Genomic DNA, 25358 nt, shown 5'->3' on the forward strand with positions numbered 1-25358 from the left:
TCTCTAGTACCTTGAAGTTTGATGGTGCCCAAACCATCTGGGTATTCATTCATCCCACCTCTTAAATCCGACACATCCTGCAACGAATCTGGCTGGTAATGGTTAACAACCTCAAGGTTAATCATTAATTGATGGCCAGATTAATTGGAAGAAGAAATGTTCATAATGTAGAGCAGTACTTTATACTGAGCTGAATACAATAAGGTAGCTTTTATGTATGTCAAAGTGGTTAGAGTAGTACCCGACAAATATACCCGACATTTGTCGAGAGTTGAAGACCAAGGTTCAAGTCCCAGGCATGTTATACTGGTAATCAACAGGTAGATTATTATCAACAGCTAGATCATGATATGAACATTTTTTCAGTTTTACCATATTCGACCCAATAAGCGCCCATGTCCCTATAAGCGCCCTCCTCATTTTTGAGGCCTTTATTCCAATTGCCCGACCAAAGCCACACAAAACTGTATAGATTTGCAATAATTTCGTCTTATTAGCACTTTTTCAATTTTTTTAAATGCCCTGGGTGCTTATTGGGTCGAATACGGTAGGACAAATCATGTTGTTTTTTGTCATCTTTGAGTGTGTATTTCCCCCCCCCCCCCATGGAAGATGTACCTGTTTTTCTTTGTGACTGTATTCAAAAGTACAAATATGATATAAACACATTGTAATTCAGATTCAAAAGACACAACATAACGTAAAAAGTTACATAATTTTATTCATATTTTCGTAGGATATATCACATTTATTGAATCATGAACAAATCTGATCATTAATAAGTACATGATAATCAATTTTTAAAAACTATAAAGACTCATAGACTAAAATGATATACCGAATTTTTTTTTATCTTTTGTTGTTCCTTTATAATCCTAAAAACAGATGATATACCTGTACCTTCAAATAAATTCTATCACTGATTTTTTTCCTATGCAATAACAACTTCACCAATGATTTTGTCACACGTAATATTTTCCATGCATTCAAAATTTAAAGCAATAAAAATTATCTCACAAAGACATCTGAGATTAGTAATTGTCTTGATTCAAAAAGCTGGTATTCTGTTGCAAATACAATGTATACAGTATGTATAGTCAACTATGCTTTTTACAACAAAAATTAGGCCAAGGTCTCAGTTCAATAATAATGTGAAAGTCATTTACCTTATATAAAACAATCAAATTACGTTTGGTCAATGTACTCAATATAAAAACAAATTACCGGTTTAGAAATTAATACTGAAAAATATGTGAAAAAATCTACAAGAAAGTCTTATATACCAACCACATATAAAAAATGAATGTTACCTCTACTCAATATTACAATTCATGTCATTGTAATTTAAGGCAGTCTCTCATCAGTATTACAACTAATGCCATTTTAATTCAGTAATTAAATAAGGCAAGAACTTATAAAGTGCCAGTAAAGACACTACATCATATTATGTAAAACTACATACGTAGTCCCACCCATACAAACACAGCAATGAAACATCAGATATTTTCTGTACCATCATACAATTTAGTTGAGGTTTTCATTACATTCTAGTTATCTTTTCTTGGAGCAGATATTGATTTTGTAACATTTGATTATAAGAGTTTCAAACAAATAGAAATTAAAAGATGATGGGAAAATCTAGTACCTAAGAACAGATAAGAGAACAACATGTGTAAGACCATTTGTATTTTAGTGTATCTTAGAGCCTGTACATTCAGAGCAGTTTCTCTATAGTATACACAATATATTACGTGGATAAGACCCTTAACAAACAACTTTGGCTTATGGTAAAGTAATGGTCTAATCGTTTTAAGAACATCATTTCTAAATAATCAGTAAAGTATTATATGGTATACCAATGCTAAAGTAAAAGGTTTGGGACTGCTGGCAAATAATACTAATTATTAAAACAATACTTACTCAAAACAGAAACACTGTAATGTAGGACATACTTGAAACAGCTGGACCACTAAATTATCACCCAGGTGAAAATACAGAACAGGGTCTCCAACACAACTTGGTGTTTGTCGAAAGGACGGATCATTTTAACATCAAGAAAGATTACCCATTAAAGAAAAGCTATCACGGTGACTGATAATCAACTTTTAAAAAATACATTATAAGTTTAGGTGGGTAATTACCTCCCCTTAATGGATAGCCAGCATTTCTTTCAATGCCAATATTTGCAAAATGCAATATTGAAGGTACTGCTTATAAAAGCAGACAAATTATTCATTACAATTTTCCTATTGCTGTAAGTGATTACCTTTACAAGTTTAACAACCATCTTGTCTGTTCTTCACATGAATGTTTATACAGGTTTAATATAGTCATAACAACACCCATTAACAGTTAAATCTATTAGTTCTCCACTATCACATACTACTATCAAACAAGATAAGAAACAAGAAGACACCAGTACTGCATTCAAATACATTAGAACAAATATCAAACGCCTTTAACGATCCTAGAGTATTTATACATTCTAATAAAAAATGACTAGCATTCAGTTTAAAAATCAAAGACTTCTATCTTAAGTAAAAAAAAATTAGTATATGGAAGTTATTGAATATAGAGTGAGATTCTGTGTATAATTATAATGATTGTATATGTATACTTGTATACCCTCTCCTGTTACATAATTACATCAGTACCTTTCCAAAAGTTATATACATCTATATACATTGATACCTTCTGAATAAATCTTTCAGCAGCAGAATCAGTTCTATATATGATAAATCAAACAAATATTTGAATACTTGGAAGTATTTACAGTCATATTTATGTTTGATATGATGCAATAAGGTGTCTTCAAAACACAAAACTATATAATTTTTGATGAAAAACAAAATGTTCTTTTCAGGTTAGAAGAACAGACTAGCACTTTGTATTGATTAGCACTGATTAGATGTTTAGTTCTGATTTCCTCCCAATCTCCTCTCATTCCCCTAATATCCAATCTTAGTTAGCAAATGTGTCTCCCATCGGAATCCAGATGTTTTTACACTGTACAGACTGGTATAAGAACTCTTCACCCTCGCCTTGTTCTGAGTCTTTCCAGTCACGATCCAGCCCGTAATTTACCCACGTTCTCTTCACATTTTCGGCCGAGGTATACTCCACAAATCCTGACCCCTCCGCGCTGCCGAAGTACCACATGGACTGGACATCCTGATGTTCTACCAGATACTTAGTCAGGTGGTCTTTGTCTCCCGTCAGAATATTCACGACACCGCCAGGCAGATCAGACGTATCAAATATCTGTGGAAAAAACAGGTTTACAGTTTATATCATTGACTTCAGGATATTTATAGACCACTGACATGACATACAATACATATACATGCAGACATGTTAACCTTTGGTGACCAAAAAGAGGTAGATTTTTGACTCAAAAGCGGTAGCATTGCACGCGGCATTTTTCGCGGCGTGTCAGAGATATACAATATCAATAATAAGCAAAATAATTACAAAAGCATATTTTGTTAACAAATTATGTTTTAACTTTGATTATTACCATAGGCCTTAATTGGTTGCTCATTTTGCATTTTTAATGTTAATTAAGGCTTACATTACATTTAGAAGATGAAAAAAAGATGCCAATAAATATATTGTATACTTTTATTTAAATGCTATTTATCAACTTTTTTAAATATACATTTTGTCTACTTTTTTTCACTTTTTTTTATACATACTGGACTCATTCTCTTTTGATTTATGCAAGAAAAAATACAAATATTTGTTTCTAAAATTTACACGAATGTTCTAGAGAAATAATCCCCCTGCAAAAAAAATAAGTTTTTATTTTTTAGTAAAATCCTGATTTTTTTTCACCAAATCGGCTCTTCTATATGAGAATCACCCCATTCCAAAATGGCAGCCATTACGATTGCACTGCTTAGGCCTATTACTTTCAGCACACACTATATACGCCTATTTTACATTAAAAACGTGAGTAATTAATTTCAATTATAAGTAGTGTTTGTTTTTGAAATGATGCTTACTTGTTTTAAGCACAAAATTGATTGAAAGGCCAGATGATTGTTTCCTTACGGTAGGCCTACGTAATACACATCGTTACACTCAGACACAAGTGACACCACCAAGCCAAGGTGGAACTAGCCCCAGGCTGCTAATTAGCACCAGTGGGTGTTGGCATGGAGTGTTCACACCTCCTTTGTTTACTTAATTATCAAGCCAGTCCCCCTACTCTGTCTGGTATGCATTTTGAAGCCGCCATGGCAGCCCCAACTGACTATAAAAATTTCAGAAATTGGAAGAAAAAAAATTAAGAAGATGTTTTGCAGAAATCGGAATATTTGGATATTAAAGCGGTAGGCGGAACATCAGCCTCAAAAGCTGTAGACTTCCGCCTGAATCGGTAGGGTTAACATGTCTGTACAAGTAATAAACAATCATGTTAACATTATTCCTGAAAAAGCCGAAATGGTTAAACTACATTTTCAAGGGCTGAGGTGTTTATAATCAAATCTTATATGTGCTCAACTCAAAACAGAGACTCAATCAGCACTCAGAAGATCTTCCATCTTGTTGACAGAAGAGGGACAAAAAGACAGAAACAGAAGAGCTACAAATCAAGTGATCAGAAGATACCTTCTAGAAGTAGGAGAGGGCAAATCTAGTTAGGTTCACAAGTTTACACTGAAATAATTAAAATCAATTCATCTGAAAAACAAAACCATCTTATATGAAATACCTCTCAGTGGTGAAACAAGAGGCCCAAGGGCCTTAATGGTCATCTGACTACCTGGTATTAGCTGTACAGGAAATTAATTAGATCAAGGGTCATTCATTGAAATAAGGTCAAGGTCATTCATTTTCACAACTTTGGTCACCCTTTATCCCAGCATAACACGGGGCAAATATGAGTATCCTGAACCTTACAGTTAATGAGAAAAAGTTGTTCAAAGATTTTAGCCTATTTGACCCCTGTGACCTTGAAAGTAGGTCAAGGTAATTCATTTTCTCAACATTGGTCACCCTTTATCCCAGCATACAACAGGCCAAATATGAGTACCCTGTACCTTTCGGTTAGTTAGGTGAAGTCGTTCAAAAATTATAGCCAATTTAACCCCTGTGACCTTGAAAGTTGGTCAAGGTCATTGATTTTAACAATTTTGGTAGCCCTTCATCCCAGCATACTACAGGCCAAATATGAGTTCTTTGTTCCTTATGGTTAATGAGAAGAAGTCGTTTGAATGAAAAGTTTACCCACGGGGCATGACGGACGACGATGGACGGTGCATGATGACTATAGGTCATCATGACCGTTCGGGTCAGATGACCTAAAATGATACATTATTATTTCCTTTAGTTTCCTATAATGGAAATTTTATGGTGGTGATTTTTAACAAATATCATTCTTGATTGATATAATTTCTCAATACTTTATTCAGAGTAGCATTTAAGCCTCCTTACTGTATCATACTTTTGATTGGCTGTTCCACATGATAATGTAACATCGCCATACCTGATAGAGATCCAGAGCAGAGATTGGATACTTCTGGCTAGGGACGATGACGATTGTGTTGCCCCTGACAACGGCCGGGGCGAACAGGGACACAAAACCAAGGAGAGGGTAGTCATCTGGACAGGCAATGCCGATCACACCCACAGGCTCGTGGATTTTTACTGTGGCCCCATAAAGGGTTGTCTCCTGTTCAAGGTCAAAAGGGGTAGATATTTTATAGTTTTCATTTCAAATTTTAATTCCATACTTATTCCATAACCAGCTTTTAATTCTTGGTGAAATAGAAGGAAAACATTTTATTGTAAAACTAGTTTGATTTCTTTGTTGGATGTATGACTAAAGCTTGGAACAAATCTCTACACTGAAATATATATATATGTGAGGTCCATCACATGCTTTGAACAAAAGGATTATGTATATTGTATGGTTGCTTTTTAACATATAAAATCTCCTTCCTGTCTTTAAATACTGTAATAGGCATGTCACAGACAGGTAAGACTAACCTGGACATTTCCACCATATTTATCACAGTAAGCGCCCCAGTGGAACAGACGTTTTACCGACAGGTCTACTTCAGTACGACACTCGTCTAGGGTCTGCCCTGTCATTTGACTGATCCTCGTAGCCACTTCATCCCGTCGTAACTCCAGGTTCTCAGCCATGTAGTATGTGATCTGAGCTCGGTTGTGAGCTGCTCTCTTACCCCACCTAGTCATAAATAAAACAATTCTTATGAAATGAAATCTAAGAATTTAAAACAATTTCTTTCCACTATCAAATCTTTTAAGTTAAAAGCCAAGAACTTTGCAATAGACTGGACAAAAGCATCATATTGTGGCAGTAAAATGACAACAAAATGCAAGATCCTCCAAGGTTTTCAGGACAGTATTAAACTGAATATCCTTGGCTAGCAAAGTTGATGCTACATGAGCTACCTCGACTGTTTCTATAACAAGAGGCCCAAGGGCCTTAACAGTCATCCGACTACCTTGGCAATAATCATATAGGAAATTAATTAGATATAGTGTCATGGTAGCCATCTTTGATTTGGGATCAACCAGAGATGTAACAACACTTTGGATTTCGGATCAACTTGAAAAATAACAACACTTTGTCGGGACCATGTCAGGATCATTTCATGCAAGTTTCAGCCAAATCGCACCGATAGAACTTGAGAAGAAGTTCAAAATGTGTTTTCAAAATGGCGACAGTGGCGGCCATCTTTGATTTTGGATTGACCCGAAAAATAACAACACTTTGTCGGGACCATGTCAGGATCATTTCATGCAAGTTTCAGCCTAATCGCACCTGTAGAACTTGAGAAGAAGTGCGAAATGTGTTTTCAAGATGGCGGCTGTGGGGGCCATCTTGGATTTCGATCGACCCGAAAAATAAGAACAGATGACCTAATTAACAGTGCCTACCCGTGGAATGCTTTATGAGCTACCTAGACTGTGTCTATAATTAACAGTGCCTACCCGCGGAATGCTTTATGAGCTACCTAGACTGTTTCTATAATTAACAGTGCCTACCCGCGGAATGCTTTATGAGCTACCTCGACTGTTTCTATAATTAACTGTGCCTACCCGTGGAATGCTTTATGAGCTACCTCGACTGTTTCTATAATTAACAGTGCCTACCCGCGGAATGCTTTATGAGCTACCTCGACTGTTTCTATAATTGACAGTGCCTACCCGCGGAATGCTTTATGAGCTACCTCGACTGTTTCTATAATTAACTGTGCCTACCCGTGGAATGCTTTATGAGCTACCTAGACTGTTTCTATAATTGACATTGCCTACCCGCAGAATGCTTTATGAGCTACCTCGACTGTTTCTGTAATTGACATTGCCTACCCGCAGAATGCTTTATGAGCTACCTCGACTGTTTCTATAATTAACAGTGCCTACCCGTGGAATGCTTTATGAGCTACCTCGACTGTTTCTATAATTAACTATGCCTACCCGTGGAATGCTTTATGAGCTACCTAGACTGTTTCTATAATTAACTGTGCCTACCCGCGGAATGCTTTTTGAGCTACCTCGACTGTTTCTATAATTAACTGTGCCTACCCGCGGAATGCTTTATGAGCTACCTAGACTGTTTCTATAATTAACTGTGCCTACCCGCGGAATGCTTTATGAGCTACCTAGACTGTTTCTATAATTAACTGTGCCTACCCGCGGAATGCTTTATGAGCTACCTAGACTGTTTCTATAATTAACAGTGCCTACCCTGGGAATGCTTTATGAGCTGCTTCGACTGCATTTCTGACGTCTTTCCTGTTACCCTCACCAACATGACCTACGACCTTTCCATTAGCACCAACCACTGCCCTTGCATAGGGAGCATCAGGTCTCTTCTGTGCACCGCCATAGTACATCTTGTAGGTCCTGTCAATTCTGTAACCAAGATGATATTACATATGATCATGAATTCTTTCTGATATTGCAGATTAATGTTATTGTGCTTTGACATATACCAAATATATAAAATGTATCAATTCTGAGCGTTACACATAGAAGCCTCAACACAGCTCAATTATTAATGTATAATTGATACCCAACATCAAATTAACAGATTCATTTTACGCTTTTAGTAATGGACTTATCAAATTAATCTGACTGTCAGAAGAATATTAGGAATCCCTTCAATTCACAGACAATGTATGCCTTGCGACGTCACTAATCCCTGAACTCCTTTCTTACCCTGGCATGTTAACCCCATCCATGCTGATGTTGGTATCCTGTCCTTCCCCTATAGTAGGGCGCTGAGCCACAGTCGAACCAAACTTTTTTATGTCAAGGGCAATCTTTGGTGGCCTCGGTCGATCTTCCCAGGTAGGCCGGACATATTCATACAAACCCTACAGAAAAATATTCTACGTGAGTCCGATTAAGATGAAAAGAAAGAATGAAACTGTTGTTAATTTTAATTTCTGTCTAATAAGTGTGTACAATCCCAGAGACTCTGAACAAGCATAGAAAGAACCTTTTATGGCTTATTGTTTGCAATTGAAATGAAATAAGCATCAGATTTCTCAGATGGTTTTACACCACCCTGAACCAATAACTTTGTTAAGGTATGGCAGCAGGGCAGAGAATTCATGATAATTATGCTTCAATATCTTTTTATTTTGTGGATTTAATTCATGTAGATCTTATCAGTCAGGGTTATTTCAGCCAGTTGATGTTTTATCATCATACTTCACATCACGACATGAGAATTGCAATATATAGCACAAAACAGCTTTGTTTATAGAAATACCTAGGTCTAACTTACAGTATCCTCTCATATATCATTCTTACACTAATGTTGTAGCAACTTATCTTCATATTTTATTCATTAAAGACTAATGGTTACTTAGCAACAAACCAACCTCCTTGCCACCATCTCGTCCGTAACCACTCTGTCTGTAACCACCAAATCCGGCAGCAGCATCAAACAGATTGTGTGAGTTGATCCAGATAGTGCCTGCCTTGATACACAGTGCCACTTCCATAGCCAGCGACACATTCTCGGTCCACACACTGCCTCCCAGGCCGTAGATGGTATTGTTGGCCAGTGTTATAGCCTCCTTGGTCGTTCTGAATGGCAGCACTACCAGGACAGGCCCAAAGATCTGAAAAGTAAATATTTCATCCTTCTTTATTTAAATAGGTGCCAAAACATCATGTCCCAATGTCTGGAAAGTAAGAATTCAATATTTGTAAATTCAGCATGAGCTCAAAGATTAGAAAGGTCAACATTTGATTTTACAGATACAATGTTTAGCATAAACATTGAAGAAGGTTTGTAGTTAAAAGAAGGGAAAAAATAATGAATTGCTTGTTTGCAACGCATTTCAATTTTAAATATTCTGGGGCCACATGAACTGGTCTACCAATAAAATGTTACGATATATATACAGTACAGCAAATTCTAGGAAGTCAAGAAATAGTGTACAGAATATGAATACAAACCTCTTCTACGACGACCCTGGAGACAGTCTGTACATTGGTGATGATGGTAGGAGGGTAGAAACATCCGTTACTGGGGATAGAGGACTCAATCTGGAATACCTGTGGAGGAAGACAGATATAATCATAACTACTACATGGTGTCTTATCTGTTAAGGTAAGTCCGTGATTGATAATCTAATATTACTGAAGTCATCAGGGTAATTTTCTAGGTTTAAATCTATTTCAAACAAAATTAGTTTTCAATATTATCATTTAATGTCAAACATTAGAGTTTATTTTGTGGGGCTATTACTTGTTGACATGGACTACTACACAGGTTTAGTGACCTGGCATCCTCTTATCTACTCATGTCCTTGCCTCTCATTACTACATGCTCTTACATAATTTTTGATGCCAAATGTAATGCCGATTAGGATGTTCAGATGGCACAGTACATATATGGCACATCTGCTTTATAGCTACACCATACAATTGTACCATTAATGCCCATGACCTTTGATGACCTTACCTCTGCTCCTTCTTTGCGAGCCGAGTCTACATATTCCTGTATTGAGCGTCTCTGTGATTCATCTACAATGGCTCCCATGTCCATTCCTTTATCTAAGGAGTTTCCAACCCGGAAATGTGTAAGGCGTTCCTTTAACTTGGCAACTAATTTATCATGGATAGACTCCTGAACCAGGAGACGGGATCCGGCACTGCATACCTGTCAATCAAACACCAGGTAAACAAATACTTACTGCCATGATTGCCTAACCATTGACGGTGACAGTGATGTACTCGCCGCGTAACTTGCACAATACTTATTGCCTTGGCTACAATATAATGCTAGACGTGAGTTAAATGTGTGACTCGCATGTGATAGATCATATTCATAGGACTGCAGTGTTCAGGGTGATAGCGAGAGAAGTTCAAAGTGAAAACTTCATAAAATCGCTGGATTGTTTGCTTTTAAAGAAGAGTTAAATATATTTAGTGTTGCGATAACTAGCCAAGAGATATGTGTTTTTTTAGCTTACGCCCACACTAGGTAAGGGAGATGACCATCCCTGAAGTGTCAAAGCAGATGTTAATGACCAGATAATAAAATTACAAACACCAGAGAGCAAAAGCAAAATGAAGTGCGAAGCAGAAAGCCCTGATGTCGGTACATCAAACACATTGCAAAACTCCAAACACAGTGCAAAACCACTTAGATTTGAAAACCATTTTGATTGATACAAACGAATGTAACATCAGACACCAAGATCTTCTGCATATACTAGATCTAATGGCGGTGACTCCCATTAGCTTAAGATCTTCCGCACACCTTTTCTTATCAGGCGCTGCCATATTGCCTATCTAGCTAAATCTCGCAGATTTAACGCGCTTGTTGCAACACATTGTCTGATAAACTCTGCTCAATCGTTCTATTGCTTTGCAACAGGTAGGCTTTGTAAACCCAAGACGATTGACAGAACCACTCGATCTGTGGATAATATCTGTCGCACAACTTACCGAGGTATTACATCAGTAATTTTTCAACGGTTAGGCAATCACGGCATTACAATCAGGTAAAGTATAAACTATACTATAGATTATATCACTCCAAGAGGAAATTACATCACAGAAATTATTTCAGTAACAAAAGATTTTAACTACATGTATCATTCAATTCAAAGATTACAGTTAAAGCCAGTTTACTAAAACTCCTTTAACTTGAATACCCAGATTAATTCAAAGTATTTTGTTGAATTTTTAAAACAATGTATTGAAAGTATATACATACAGATTATATTTCATGTTCCTGGACTTAAATCATTATTCATTATGAATATAGCTGACCATTCTGCATTACACTATACCTGTCCTTGGTTGAACCAGATAGCGTCCACTACACCCTCCACTGTACTGTCCAGGTCAGCGGACTCAAACACCACCACGGGGGACTTCCCTCCTAACTCCAGGGATAACTTCTTACCTGAACCTGCTATCAGACGCCTCAGGGTCTGGCCAACCTAGTCAATACAATTTAAGCATTGAACGTCTTTCAGTTGGCATTCATAGCCAATATGAATGCTAACTGGACAGAGGCAATTTTATAACATAGTCAATACATAAATCATAATGGTAGTCAATAAGTACATATGTACATAAAGTGGAGATTTTTTTTCCTCATGGACTTAAAGAAATGACATTGTACAGCCAAACCTGCCTGTAAGGACTACCCGAGGCACAGAGGAAAAATGGTCTTTATAGCCAGGTGGCCTCTATACACAGGTAATTTGGGACCCTAGGAACCGATGACATAACTTCTTCGGCTATTTGGCTAGTTAAACTAATAAATTGAATCCTGCAACCATGAATATAGGTAAGAAATTTATCAATCTGATTGAAATACAGATCCTTATTATCACTACGTTTGATAAGAGGATCTGAGAATATCCCATTAGGGGTCATGTCCAGGTGACCTTTGGAAATGGCCAATCAAATTGCTACTTGCAAAATTTTGACAGTGAATTTCAGGGACGAAATAGTTTGAAGAACTGTCAGAATTATTTTGGTTTATGTAGTCATCTCGCCTAAAGAGCACAATAAAGCTAATTGTATATGTATACTGGGACGAAATATCGTTTTCAATAGAAGTGACAAGGTGTAGAAAATGTATCTCATATGAAGACCACGTGGTATAAAGGTCATCTGGACGTGACCCCCTATGGGCTATTGTCAGATCCTTTATATAACGGAGTGGTTATAAGGATCTGTATTTTAATTAGATTGGAAATGTATCTTAATGAATTTTATAACCCATTGTTTAATGGATGCTCCTAGTTACAACATCATTATCTTTATTGGAGAAAACTTAAAGCTACCGTTACTTACACTGTAAATCCCTACCTCTCCCTTAAAACCCAGTCAATCCTTACTATCCCCACTCAACGACTACTTACCCCTGTAGAACCGGTAAATGCCACTTTATCCACATCCTCGTGATCCGCGAGTTGGCTCCCCATGGCCCCACTTCCTGTGAGTACATTAAAGACACCAGGTGGCAGTCCAGCCTCAGCGCAGATTTCAGCCAATAGAAGAGCAGACAGCCGAGTGTAGGTTGCAGGTTTCAACACTACAGTGTTCCCCATGGCCAATGCTGGGGCAATTTTCCACGTCAGTAACATCAAGGGAAAATTCCAGGGAACAATAGCACCAATCACACCTGGAGTAACAAACAATAGCACCAATCACACCTGGAGTAACAAACAATAGCACCAATCACACCTGGAGTAACAAACAATAGCACCAATCACACCTGGAGTAACAAACAATAGCACCAATCACACCTGGAGTAACAAACAATAGCACCAATCACACCTGGAGTAACAAACAATAGCACCAATCACACCTGGAGTAACAAACAATAGCACCAATCACACCTGGAGTAACAAACAAGAGGCCCAGAGGGCCTGTATCGCTCACCTGGTTTTTTGTTAGTAATTATCACAATACTCTGACAATTAGAAAAATAAGCAAAATTGACTCCCAAAGTTTAATTTTGAATCACAACCATACAATGATGCTATTGATACCATACAAATATGCTATCCAATACATAGGTTCAGAGACAAAGTAATTTATATGAAAATAGTAGCCTAATTGACCTTTTTGACCTCGCATCTATTGCCGTTTCAGGCCCCAGGGGTCAGCCCTATCATTTGTACAATTTCAAATCCCAACCCTATTAGGATGCTACCATTGCATTATAAGTGCTCTTCCATTTTTAGTTGCAGAGAAGAACTCGTTTATATGGAAATAGCCAAATTGACCCCTTTTGACCCCACCCTTCAGGCCCCCGGGGGGTCAGCCCCATCATTTGCAAAATTTTGAATCCAAACCCTATAAGGATGTAACCATTGCATTATGAGTGCAATCCCATGTTAAGTTGCAGATAAAAAGTCATTTATATGGAAATTGACCACTTTTGACCCCGCCCCTCAGGCCCCCGGGGGTCAGCCCTATCATTTGCTAAATTTGGAATCCCCAGCCTACAAGGATGCTACCATTGCATTATGGGTGCTATACCATGCTTAGTTGCAGAGAAGAAGTCATTTATATGGAAATAGCCAAAATGACCCCTTTTGACCCCGCCCCTCAGGCCCCCGGGGGGTCAGCCCTATCATTTGCATAATTTGAAATCCCCAGCCTACAAGGATGCTACCATTGCATTATGGGTGCTATACCATGCTTAGTTTCAGAGAAGAAGTCGTTTATATGGAAATAGCCAAATTGACCCCTTTTGACCACGCCCCTCAGGGCCCCCGGGGGGTCAGCCCCATCATTTGCACAATTTGGAATCCCCACCCTATAATGATGCTACCATTGCATAATGGGTGCTATACCATGCTTAGTTGCAGAGAAGAAGTCATTTATATGAAAATAGCCAAATTAACCCCTTTTGACCCCGCCCCTCAGGCCCCCGGGGGGTCAGCCCCATCATTTGCACAATTTGGAATCCCCACCCTATAATGATGCTACCATTGCATTATGAGTGCTATACCATGCTTAGTTTCAGAGAAGAAGTCGTTTATACGGAAATAGCCAAATTAACCCCTTTTGACCCCGCCCCTCAGGCCCCCGGGGGGTCAGCCCTATCATTTGTACAATTTTGAATCCCCACCCTATAAGGATGCTACCATTGCATTATGGGTGCTATCCCATGCTTGGTTTCAGAGAAGAAGTCGTTTATACGGAAATAGCCTAATTGGCCCCTTTTGACCCCGCCCCTCAGGCCCCCGGGGGGTCAGCCCCATTATTTGTACAATTTTGAATCCCCACCCTATAAGGATGCTACCATTGCATTATGGGTGCTATCCCATGCTTAGTTTCAGAGAAGAAGTCGTTTATATGGAAATAGCCAAATTGACCCCATTTGACCCCGCCCCTCAGGCCCCCGGGGGGTCAGCCCCATCATTTGTACAATTTTGAATCCCCACCCTATAAGGATGCTACCATTGCATTATAGGTTCTATCCCATGCTTAGTTTCAGAGAAGAAGTCGTTTATATGGAAATAGCCAAATTGACCCCATTTGACCCCGCCCCTCAGGCCCCCGGGGGGTCAGCCCCATCATTTGTACAATTTTGAATCCCCACCCTATAAGGATGCTACCATTGCATTATAGGTTCTATCCCATGCTTGGTTTCAGAGAAGAAGTCGTTTATATGGAAATAGCCAAATTGACCCCATTTGACCCCGCCCCTCAGGCCCCCAGGGGGTCAGCCCCATCATTTGTACAATTTTGAATCCCCACCTTATAAGGATGCTACCATTGCATTATGGGTGCTATCCCATGCTTGGTTTCAGAGAAGAAGTCGTTTATATGGAAATAGCCAAATTGACCCCTTTTGGCCCAGCCCCTCAGGCCCCCGGGGGGTCAGCCCCATCATTTGTACAATTTTCAGTTAGTAGCCCATAAGGATGCTACCAGTCAAATTTTGTTGAAATCCGACCAGCAGTTATGGAGAAGAAGTCGATTGTTGATGGACGCCGGACGCCGGACGCCGGACGCCGGACGCTGCGGTATCCCATAAGCTCACCTCGGTCCTTTGGACCAGGTGAGCTAACAATAGCACCAATCACATCTGGAGTAACAAACAATAGCACCAATAACACCTGGAGTAGCACCAATCACACCTGGAGTAACAAACAATAGCACCAATAACACCTGGAGTAACAAACAATAGCACCAATCACATCTGGAGTAACAAACAATAGCACCAATAACACCTGGAGTAACAAACAATAGCACCAATCACACCTGGAGTAACAAACAATAGCACCAATCACACCTGGAGTAACAAACAATAGCACCAATCACATCTGGAGTAACAAACAATAGCACCAATAACACCTGGAGTAACAAACAATAGCACCAATCACACCTGGAGTAACAAACAATAGCACCAATCACACCTGGAGTAACAAACAATAGCACCAATCACACCTGGAGTAACAAACAATAGCACCAATAACACCTGGAGTAACAAACAATAGCACCAATCACACCTGGAGTAACAAACAATAGCACCAATAATACCTGGAGTAACAAACAATAGCACCAATCACATCTGGAGTAACAAACAATAGCACCAATCACACCTGGAGTAACAAACAATAGCACCAATAACACCTGGAGTAACAAACAATAGCACCAATCACACCTGGAGTACAAAAATAAACAATTAACACAACTAGCACCAATCACACCTGGAGTAACAAACAATAGCACCAATCACACCTGGAGTAACAAACAATAGCACCAATAATACCTGGAGTAACAAACAATAGCACCAATCACACCTGGAGTAACAAACAATAGCACCAATAACACCTGCAGTTACAAACAATGTCTTTAATCATCCACTTAGTATATATTTGATAAAACATTTGCCTAATTTGCAATACATTATTGGTGTATAATGTTTATCCAAAATGTACACATGTATCTGTAGCTATTGTTTTAATGATGTGTACTTCTTCAAATGTTTCATTTTGTCAACCAGTTCATTACTTCCATATATATATATGTGACTATATGTGACTATCAGAAATACTTATATGTACAAATGTGCATAAAAAGTTTAAAGGTAGGTTTCGCCAAACCAAATAAATATTTTTTTGTGAAATGCGATAAGCGGAAGAAAAGATGAAAAAACATATTAAAATATCTCAATTTAATTTCTTTATGTGTTTGAGATTGAACAAATGTGTCTTGAATACAAAATTGAAGGAAACTCTTCGGAATATTACGGTGTCCGTCAGACAAAATAATATGCAAATGAAGCTGCGATGGATTGCGTTGTCGAAGTTTGGCGCATGCGCATTGTCACGCACTAAAAGTAAACAAAATGGCTGAACAAAAGTGTGTGAGATGAAAAAAATATATCTGAATCGGCAACAAAGTGGAGGAAATTATAATGGATTCGGTAGCACCCTAGGATAGATCTATAGGGATTTAAATTCAGAGATGGCATGTAGCAATAGAAGAAACAGAAGCCACATCTCAAGCGGAACTTGCCGAGATCTGTTGGGACTCGTGTAACGGCATTGCACGTGGTGAGTTAAATTTCAACACATAAGCATATGCCAGCGCACAGATAGCCGCAGACTAACTACATGTATATTTGGTGTACAAAGTTAGCGAGCGTATGTAAGTAACATGAAGTGTTTTAGATTATATGATATGTATAAACAGTCCCTCGCACTTCGATTTGTTGTTGTTGTATTTTAACTAAACATGCCGTGGCAAGACTGTCACTTCTATCTGACATCTTGACATTTTGTTGCACGCTTCCGTTTGTTGCTGCGGCCTCGTTTTCGAAAAAATATGTCATGTTCTATGTAAAGCTTGACTTCGCTCTATTTTTAGAGAAGTATTTTCCTGGTCAAGCTAGGCAACTGACCACCCATATTGTTCGCTGTATGCATTGAAAATGATCTGAAGATTATATCTATGTATAGGATAAATTTCAATTTCGTAGTCTTTATATTTCATTGGGCGAAACCTACCTTTAAAATGACATGGTCATGTGCATGTATTGAAATATTGAGGATTAAGATTGATTTTTATTTTAACCCAAATAGTAGATTTAAAGTTAACAGTATATGACCTCTTGAATGCCATATGTTTTCACATGAAGAATTGTGAAATAATCCCAATAGGATACTAAACTTTTATCCCTGGATTACCTCGTAGATGGATGCACTTGATTGAATAAATGGGTATCACCCTGTATGGAAATGACAATTCTTACCAACAGACTTCCAGTTCCTCATCTCTGTGTCAGCCAGTTGGGCCCAGCCAGCATAGTGATAGAAGTGACGGACCACTATAGGAACATCTGCATCCCTGGTCTCCCGGAAAGTCTTTCCATTGTCCATAGACTCAAGGACACTCATCAGACGCATGTGTTTCTGTATATGTCGGGCAATGCTGAAGGAGAAAGTCAATATTATATTGATAGAGTGGGCAATGCTGAAGGAGAACATCGATATTATATTGATAGAGTGGGCAATGCTGAAGGAGAACATCAATATTATATTGATAGAGTGGGCAATGCTGAAGGAGAACATCAATATTATATTGATAGAGTGGGCAATGCTGAAGGAGAACATCAATATTATATTGATAGAGTGGGCAATGCTGAAGGAGAACATCAATATTATATTGATAGAGTGGGCAATGCTGAAGGAGAAAGTCAATATTATATTGATAGAGTGGGCAATGCTGAAGGAGAACATCAATATTATATTGATAGAGTGGGCAATGCTGAAGGAGAACATCAATATTATATTGATAGAGTGGGCAATGCTGAAGGAGAACATCAATATTATATTGATAGAGTGGGCAATGCTGAAGGAGAAAGTCAATATTATATTGATAGAGTGGGCAATGCTGAAGGAGAACATCAATATTATATTGATAGAGTGGGCAATGCTGAAGGAGAACATCAATATTATATTGATAGAGTCTATTGTGTAGCATTGAATAATAGGATGTGCTTCTCAAAACCAACTGTATCTTACTTCACAAGTTTGATGCTAACAGTATATTTTCAGTAGATTTGTTATTTTTGTGGCCATAGTTTTCTTAGTATTTTATGTCTTTAGGTATTTTCAAAAATTTGCTGAGTCTTAATTCTCAAACTGGAGATTATACACAACAGTAATATAACACAATGTCAATATGTATGTAATAACCACTTTATGATTAATTTTGTAAATGCTAAGAATTGTTATATAAAATCTGTGGTATTATACATAAGATACATTATGGATGTTGGACTTTTTATTACCCCAGGTACCTTGGTAATGTTCTGATAATGAGAGAGAAAACTGAAGATTTTTGAAAGTTTCAGGACCCAGGCAGCACCTTTATCAAACTTGAGATTATGCATGATCAGATCTTTTGCTGGGCCTATTGAATATCTAGTTGAAGCAACTTTTGAACCAGAGAAAATATCATACTAGAACATCTTAATTCATGTATATTAACGTATCAGAAGAATTTACTAGGTTAATACTAATTCTAGATCCAACCATAGAACATTTGGTGGCAACCCCATACCTGTACATGTATCTGGCCCTGACATGGGGACTCAGTTTGCTCCATGATGTGTAAGCTTTCTTGGCTGATTTAACAGCTAAATCTACATCCTGTTTCTCAGCTTGTATTGTTGTAGCCAACACCTCTCCTGTAACACAATGCATTTATACATAATTAGGCAAATTGTAAGTAAACATGCATCATTTCAAATATACTATTCAACATCACAGTGAACTGGGTTTTGTTGAGGAGGAATATGTCAAATTTAAGTTCACTGGGAAAAGAGACATGATTTAGGGGAAATACAAGATAATAATTTCATAGATTTGCTTACATCTGTATGTAAGATAAATTAATAGAGTATGATAATCATGCCCAAGGAGCTTGAAAATGTTTAGAGATTGAGTAAACAAAGGACTTTCATGTATACTGGCAGTTACATATTGATATGAAAAGAAGAATTACTGAGAGACTGTAATCATTGAGATGCTAAGGTTATAAGTTTTAGTAGACTAAAACAGGAAATGAAATTAGATATAGGGAAATGCAGGGAAATCAGATAAATTAGGGACTGAAGTTTTCAACATGATGACATGTGTATATATTGAACCTGCATAGATATATAATACATATACAATATCTATAGTTTCACATCTTAGAATGTATACCTTACCTGTGGCTGGGTTTTTGGTTGTGTATGTCTTTCTGCCCTCTGGTTTTACCCATTTTCCATCAATGAAAAGACCAAATGCTTTGTCATGGTCATCCAGCCAAGCCTACAAAAGTAAACTTATGTTATGTTTTTCATATTTTTTACTTTGGTTTTGTGAACATTGAATTCATATCAAAGGGTTACAAAAGACTGGGAGATTTGGTTTTCTTTTTGATTTTGTGATTTGAATAACATTTTACCTTGGATTTTTTTTTTCATTTCGTAGATTGTGAGTTCAAGACCCGGATAGGGCACGAGTAATAATCAATGAATTATCATCTTTTGTTAAATTGTGTCTCTTTGATATATATATATATGTATAGTTAAAATATGGCAAGCCAATTTAGCCTTTATTGAAGGAGCGAGGTCTATCCCGTATTTAATCTAATTATATAAGATATCTTATATAGTATATGTTAGATATGTTATGTAGAATGAGATTTCGTAGCATTTAAAACCAGAAACTAATTTCTCCCTTGAGCATCATTCGGAGCACTTCAGAACACATCTTAGAATCGTTTGCAGTGACAGAGATGGCACTGAAAGAGATAATCAAGCGCTGTTTGATTGCATTTAACGATGTATTGAAAACGCAAAAGCAGTTAATTCCAATTACTCTAGTAGTCGGTTCGGACATGGCGGCAATAAAAATATTGGCTATAATGGTGACCTATCTAAACATGCATACTTTTGTCTCGTTCAACCAAACGCTTGATACTTGCGTAGCATGCGAAGCCAACAAAAGTCTGACTGAACGAGTAGTAGTACGCAGCTACTGTACAGCTGTCTATGTAGACTTCTGGGTAGGGAGACTTCATTTCTGGGCCTTTGTTGATATCATGTTCCTACATATAAGATATCTTATATAGTAACGAAATTTCAATTATATCAAATATCTTATATAGGTAACTTAAATGAGATATCTCATATACAATATAAGATATCTTATATAGGATTAATTAAAAACAGATATCTCATATATTATATAAGATATCTGATATAGTATATAAGATATCTTATATATCACAATCAAGATATCTTCTATATATGCATTGAAATAAAGGATTGTAACTGCTCTTTGAATAAATGTCATGCTGGCTTGCCATATTATAAACTTAATCCACTCATTCATACCCGCATACATTACAGATAAAAGATTAAATGGAGGACAGAGCCCCGAACATTTTTAAATGGTTGTGACAATTAATTTAAGGGCTGGTATATTATATTTGCATTTATAAATTCTTAAGAATGTAACTTTTTTTTAATATGAACATGTATATCTGCGTCATTAAATCTTTATAATCTTAATTTATGTTGCATTTTGAATGTACAGTAATTTGTTTTATACTGATCGGATCAATTCACAACATAAACAAAAAGAATACTTGAGGTCATATTACTTAAAATTGATTTTGCTCACAAATCTACGTTTTTTCTTTTGAAATCAAAGTTTGCAACACTCAATCATAGCGGGAATAGCTTGAAATCATGACTTACTTGCATATTTATCCTGAAATTTCATGAAATCATCGTTTATTTTGTTGGTCAGTTGTTTTCAAAAATCGTCTGCGTCAAAGTAAGTCAAAGTATGCAAAATAATGGGTATAGAAATTAAATCTATATGGCAAGTTACCGATCAGGCATGTATGGACAGGATCGTAAAACAGAAGGTAGTTTTTACCTGGTGCATACGTCTTGTGTTTACATTTAAAAAAAAAAAAAATAATAATATGTATTTAGTGAATTTCTGTAAGTTTTAGGTCGTCTACACCTTTGTTTGTCTAAATTTACTCCTGCCCGGAGCTGAATCCTGTTTTTAGTGATTCCCTGGTCACCTATCGAACGCACCTTTAGACAGTCCTTTTTTTCGTGCTGCTTTCGCCGATCAGTCACTGGATCCCAAAATAACCATGCATTACGATTACATTATTTCACTAAAAGATATTGGTTGCTTTAATGAAACGCAAGCTAAGTTTTGGTGCTATAAGCATGTTTTTAAAAGCGCATTTCCTTTCTATTTTGAAATCACAGTAACTGGTCCTGTAGGTATCGTCAACTGTACCAATTAGCAGTAAAATAAATGGCGTCTCGTCAAAAAACATATTATTAAAATTAAGTAGCGACTATTGTTACTGAAGTATCTTGGACTAAAGATAATTCATGTCTATTTTCAACGCCTTCTGTGCCTTAGTTTTGACAAAATCCTTAAAAAACCTCGAAAAAATCACGGTAACTGGTCGCGACCCAGTATAGAATATATATAGTTCCACAGAATTTTTTCGGGATGCAATTAATTATTTTTCATATTTTTAACTTGAAGTAAAATTAGAAGCTCAAACTTTTCAATGGTGGTAATGGTGTAAAGTAAGTAACTTTTGTACCTGAAGAAATATACTAAATCGTCTGCTCCTGTTTTTGAGAGTGAAAAAATACCATTTGTCAGCGGTGGAGCATCTTTAAATAAACTGAAGTATTTGATAATCCAAAGTTTATACCCAGAATTAAAAAAAAAGTGTATAAACTGTAACTACCCAGCTCCTTGATTACTGAAGTGCACAAACTCTTGTGAAACTTGGAATGTAATCAGCTACTATTATAACATTGATTGATAAGGTTAAAAGTTTGTTGGTTCAGTTGATAAAACTAGCCATGGCCATGCTAAAATTTATCACTGCAAGTGGAATATTCATTTAGACATGAACATCAAATGTATTTGAAAAGGATTCATCTATAACGTATACCTTTACAACGTTGTCAGATTCTGGTGCAGGTCCATATGACATGTTTTTGAATATTTCGGCAACAGTATTCGCAGATTCAGGAGCAGCAACACGAACAGTGCTAGCTGCCATGTTTGCAAAAGAAATAGGTTGGGGTCACGAGGTCACAGGTCAGTGGAAATTTATCAAAAGTTCCAAGGGCTTCCGAAGATCCGATCATTTCGTGACGTCATAACATGGCTGCCACCATCAAACAAAGTGAGATCTGAGGAGCATGTAAGTTTCTTTTCGAAATAGCACGAAAGTAATCAAAATGTTTTATATATTGGTGTCTTGACTTATACAAAAATATCTTATGTTTCATTTCAAATTAATACAAAGACTATAACTTAAACTTGAAAGTCATACTTTTATGGAATTTATTTCGTCGAAACGTAGATTTTTTTACTTTCGTTTGCATCCATTTTCTCGACGTATAGGAAAATTATTCAAAATGGACGTTTACTGTTGCAATACGTGATTTAGGAATATGTTTAATAATTCTTTTATTTGTTATTCAAAATGGACGAGATTTTAATGATTTTAGATTTTTCCATGTTTGGCATGACAACTCCGTCGTCTCGACCGTTATTTTATACGATAAACTCCGAGGATACCGTGTCGTGCTCGGGCATGCATGCCAGAGGCTCGGGTGTAGGTCCCAATATATAATTACACACAGCACACATGTATGATGTTTATGTCAAGAACACGCGAATGTATAGTCAGCTTAAGAACATACAAAGGCGGATCAGCACAGAGTTGCTGATGCAATCGGTAAAACGTGAACTAGGCCTAGTGTGTGAGTTGATAAAGTGCCAGTTTTAATATCGCCTGTAAAAACTGTAATGCTGTATAATAACTTGGGCCTATGCATGTATGATGCATCGGACTCTGCGTTAGACTATGCCTAAGGCAACTTTTGACATGTAACTGGGCTTAGTGTGTTCCATAATGAATGAGTTCTCTGTTGTAAACAAACAGAACTGACATAAACAAAGCTTATAGACATAACCATGCATTGCCATACAGTGCTGCATATATACAAACTGTTTAAACACCATATATGGAAATCAATAAACATGTAAAAATAATTTTTTACAGCAATTTTAGCATGGAAATTGAGAAATAGCGTAACTGATGGAAATTCAGGTAATTTAAGCCTTAAAGTTTTAATAAAAAATATGGTTTGTGACTTGTTGTATTTTTGGCATAGAAAAAGTAGAGTGTTCTACATAATTTTCTCTGCCTCTCTAAATTTTAAACTTTCGATATTTACCGACTTTTGTAAAGTTCGTATTCGCAAAGTTATTAAACAATTGAATTAAAATATTGATTTTTAAGGTGTGCATGTTTAAAATAGCTCGGAAGCATCCGAACTAATCCGATCTATTCTGATCTGTACGGGTATTGTCGATATTGACCACGTGATACGGCTCGGGAGGTTCCGATCTATACTGGTATCACCGATGTCGGTCACGTGATTCAACTCCGTTTTCCGATATTACCCGAAAGTTTGAAACATGGCGTTGACTGTGGCAGTTCTTTCAAAACGTTGGATATTTCATGCGACATTTACCGCTATGTCAATAGTATATTGGTGCTTTCATGGATCTGAACCATCATATATGAGCATCCATATTCACACATTGTATATTTTATGAGAGTTTGTGATGGTGAAAATTAAAAGAAATACAACTTTAATTAACATTAAAAATTGCAAAATGAGCCACCAAGGCCTAGGGTGATAATCAAAGTTAAAACATAATTTGTTAACAAAATATGTTTTTAATAATTATTTTGTATATTATTGATATTTATATATTTCTGACACGCCGCGAAAAATGCCGCGTGCAATGCTACTGCTTTTGAGTAAAAAAATCTTCCTCTTTTTGGTCACTAAAGGTTAACATGTCTGGGAAATTAGAATTTTTAATAGGAAAATATGGCGGATTATTAGGTTGTATATTTTCCTCCTAAAATTATTTAAATGACACTATTCAGCGCGTCATGTTGAAATATCTGTCAAAAAATGACATTCATACATACAACAGTGAACAACAAAAAATAACAATTATTTCTTGTATTTAAATTGCAATGAGATATTAATTATTTATTTGACGCTATATGCATCGTTGGAACAGCCTTGGAACTAACTGAATAATATAACAGCAGATCCAGATTACTTTGGAAACTGTGTTAACTTAATTTCCAGAGCGCAACACAAAAAAAAAAGTTTTACAGTCGGCTTTATCCAGTGTCTATGCAATATTTCAAACATTTGCATGTTCCAAATATATATATGTTTATCAGAGTTGGATCTTTAGGAATGACTTACTTTTCAAAATTTGAAATTAGGACATTAGGTGTGTATTTGGTCAATTTTCTGAATCAGTACCTTGAATTCATTCTCCAGTTAATGTATAAATAAGCCTTAAAAGTGACATTTATACAAAAATGAATGTCTTTGTTGTTTACATTATATAGTCCAGGGCTTTTTTTCCAGCATGATTAGGGGCCGAACATCCGCCCCATTCCCCATAGCAAAACCTCTAAATTTTTCCCAATTCAACCCTAAAATTTCCCACAATCGAAGTTTCTTGAAAACTATCCAAAATATTGCATGAACTTAGTTGGTTAAGGCTTTAAATAACCGCTAATTGGCTTCAAAAAGTACATGAACTACACTGGAAATAAAAAAATTTAATTGTTATGCTATATTTCATAGTTTTCCCTAATCTTGGTTTTGGTGCACCATTTTCCCAAATTCAAAGCCACAGGCCCTATTAATATTCCCAAAGCTATGAGAAAAAGCCCTGTAGTCTTAGAGAACACAACAGAAATGTAGATTTACACTACAGTATTATAGTAAATTAGTAATTGGATTCTTTTATCATATCCCTAAATCTATCAATTAAATTTTAACCAATTACTGTATAATAAATGTTGTTTAAATTGCGTTTCATAGAAAATATGGGACCACATTGCAACATTTTCCGTATGCCAATACTATTACTAACTCAGTAATACTTTTCAATTTTGAATATAAATCTGATTTGGTATTTAAAAAATGTTGTTATGATGCATATCATTAGAATTATATCAACGGTTATAATTAGTATTAGTGAGTAATATGTTTATACTTATAATTGTAGCTTCGAAGCTACAATTAAATATATAAACATATTGCTCACCAATACTTCATACAAAACTTCCTTAAGTACCAAAAGTGCTTTTTAAGTCATTGTTGCTTAGAATTTATGATCATAAATATGTACATAGTACGTACAATGTGTAATATTTGGAGTCAGTCTTTGTATTTGGGTGAAAATCTGTGTATTTTGATGACATTC

The 25358-nt window shown here is 36.6% G+C and overlaps 1 protein-coding gene across 1 annotated transcript; it reads right to left on the bottom strand.

The window, feature by feature from the left end:
• Positions 1-703: 703 nt before the first annotated feature.
• Positions 704-22145, bottom strand: LOC138336197 (aldehyde dehydrogenase family 16 member A1-like). The gene is made up of 14 exons (XM_069285552.1): positions 21988-22145; positions 19205-19307; positions 18553-18679; positions 17240-17418; positions 12384-12646; positions 11298-11450; positions 9962-10159; positions 9454-9552; positions 8871-9113; positions 8200-8357; positions 7726-7893; positions 5995-6199; positions 5492-5677; positions 704-3261 (listed from the first exon to the last, which is right to left on the bottom strand). Exons 1-14 carry the CDS (start codon positions 22096-22098, stop codon positions 2962-2964), a joined length of 2493 nt encoding a protein of 830 aa, XP_069141653.1. The 5' UTR covers positions 22099-22145; the 3' UTR covers positions 704-2961.
• Between the last annotated feature and the right edge of the window lie 3213 nt (positions 22146-25358).

Source organism: Argopecten irradians, chromosome 1 (genome assembly GCF_041381155.1).
Source record: "Argopecten irradians isolate NY chromosome 1, Ai_NY, whole genome shotgun sequence".
Classification (NCBI taxonomy): Eukaryota; Metazoa; Mollusca; class Bivalvia; order Pectinida; family Pectinidae; genus Argopecten; species Argopecten irradians.

Coding starts and splice junctions, on each gene's coding strand:
- LOC138336197 (XM_069285552.1), bottom strand. CDS start 22,098: ATGGCAGCTAGCACTGTTCGTGTTGCTGCTCCTGAATCTGCGAATACT. Junction 18,680..19,204: donor AACCAAAAACCCAGCCACAG/GTAAGGTATACA, acceptor ATTGTGTTACAG/GAGAGGTGTTGGCTACAACA. Junction 10,160..11,297: donor TCTGGTTCAACCAAGGACAG/GTATAGTGTAAT, acceptor TTTGATTGACAG/GTATGCAGTGCCGGATCCCG.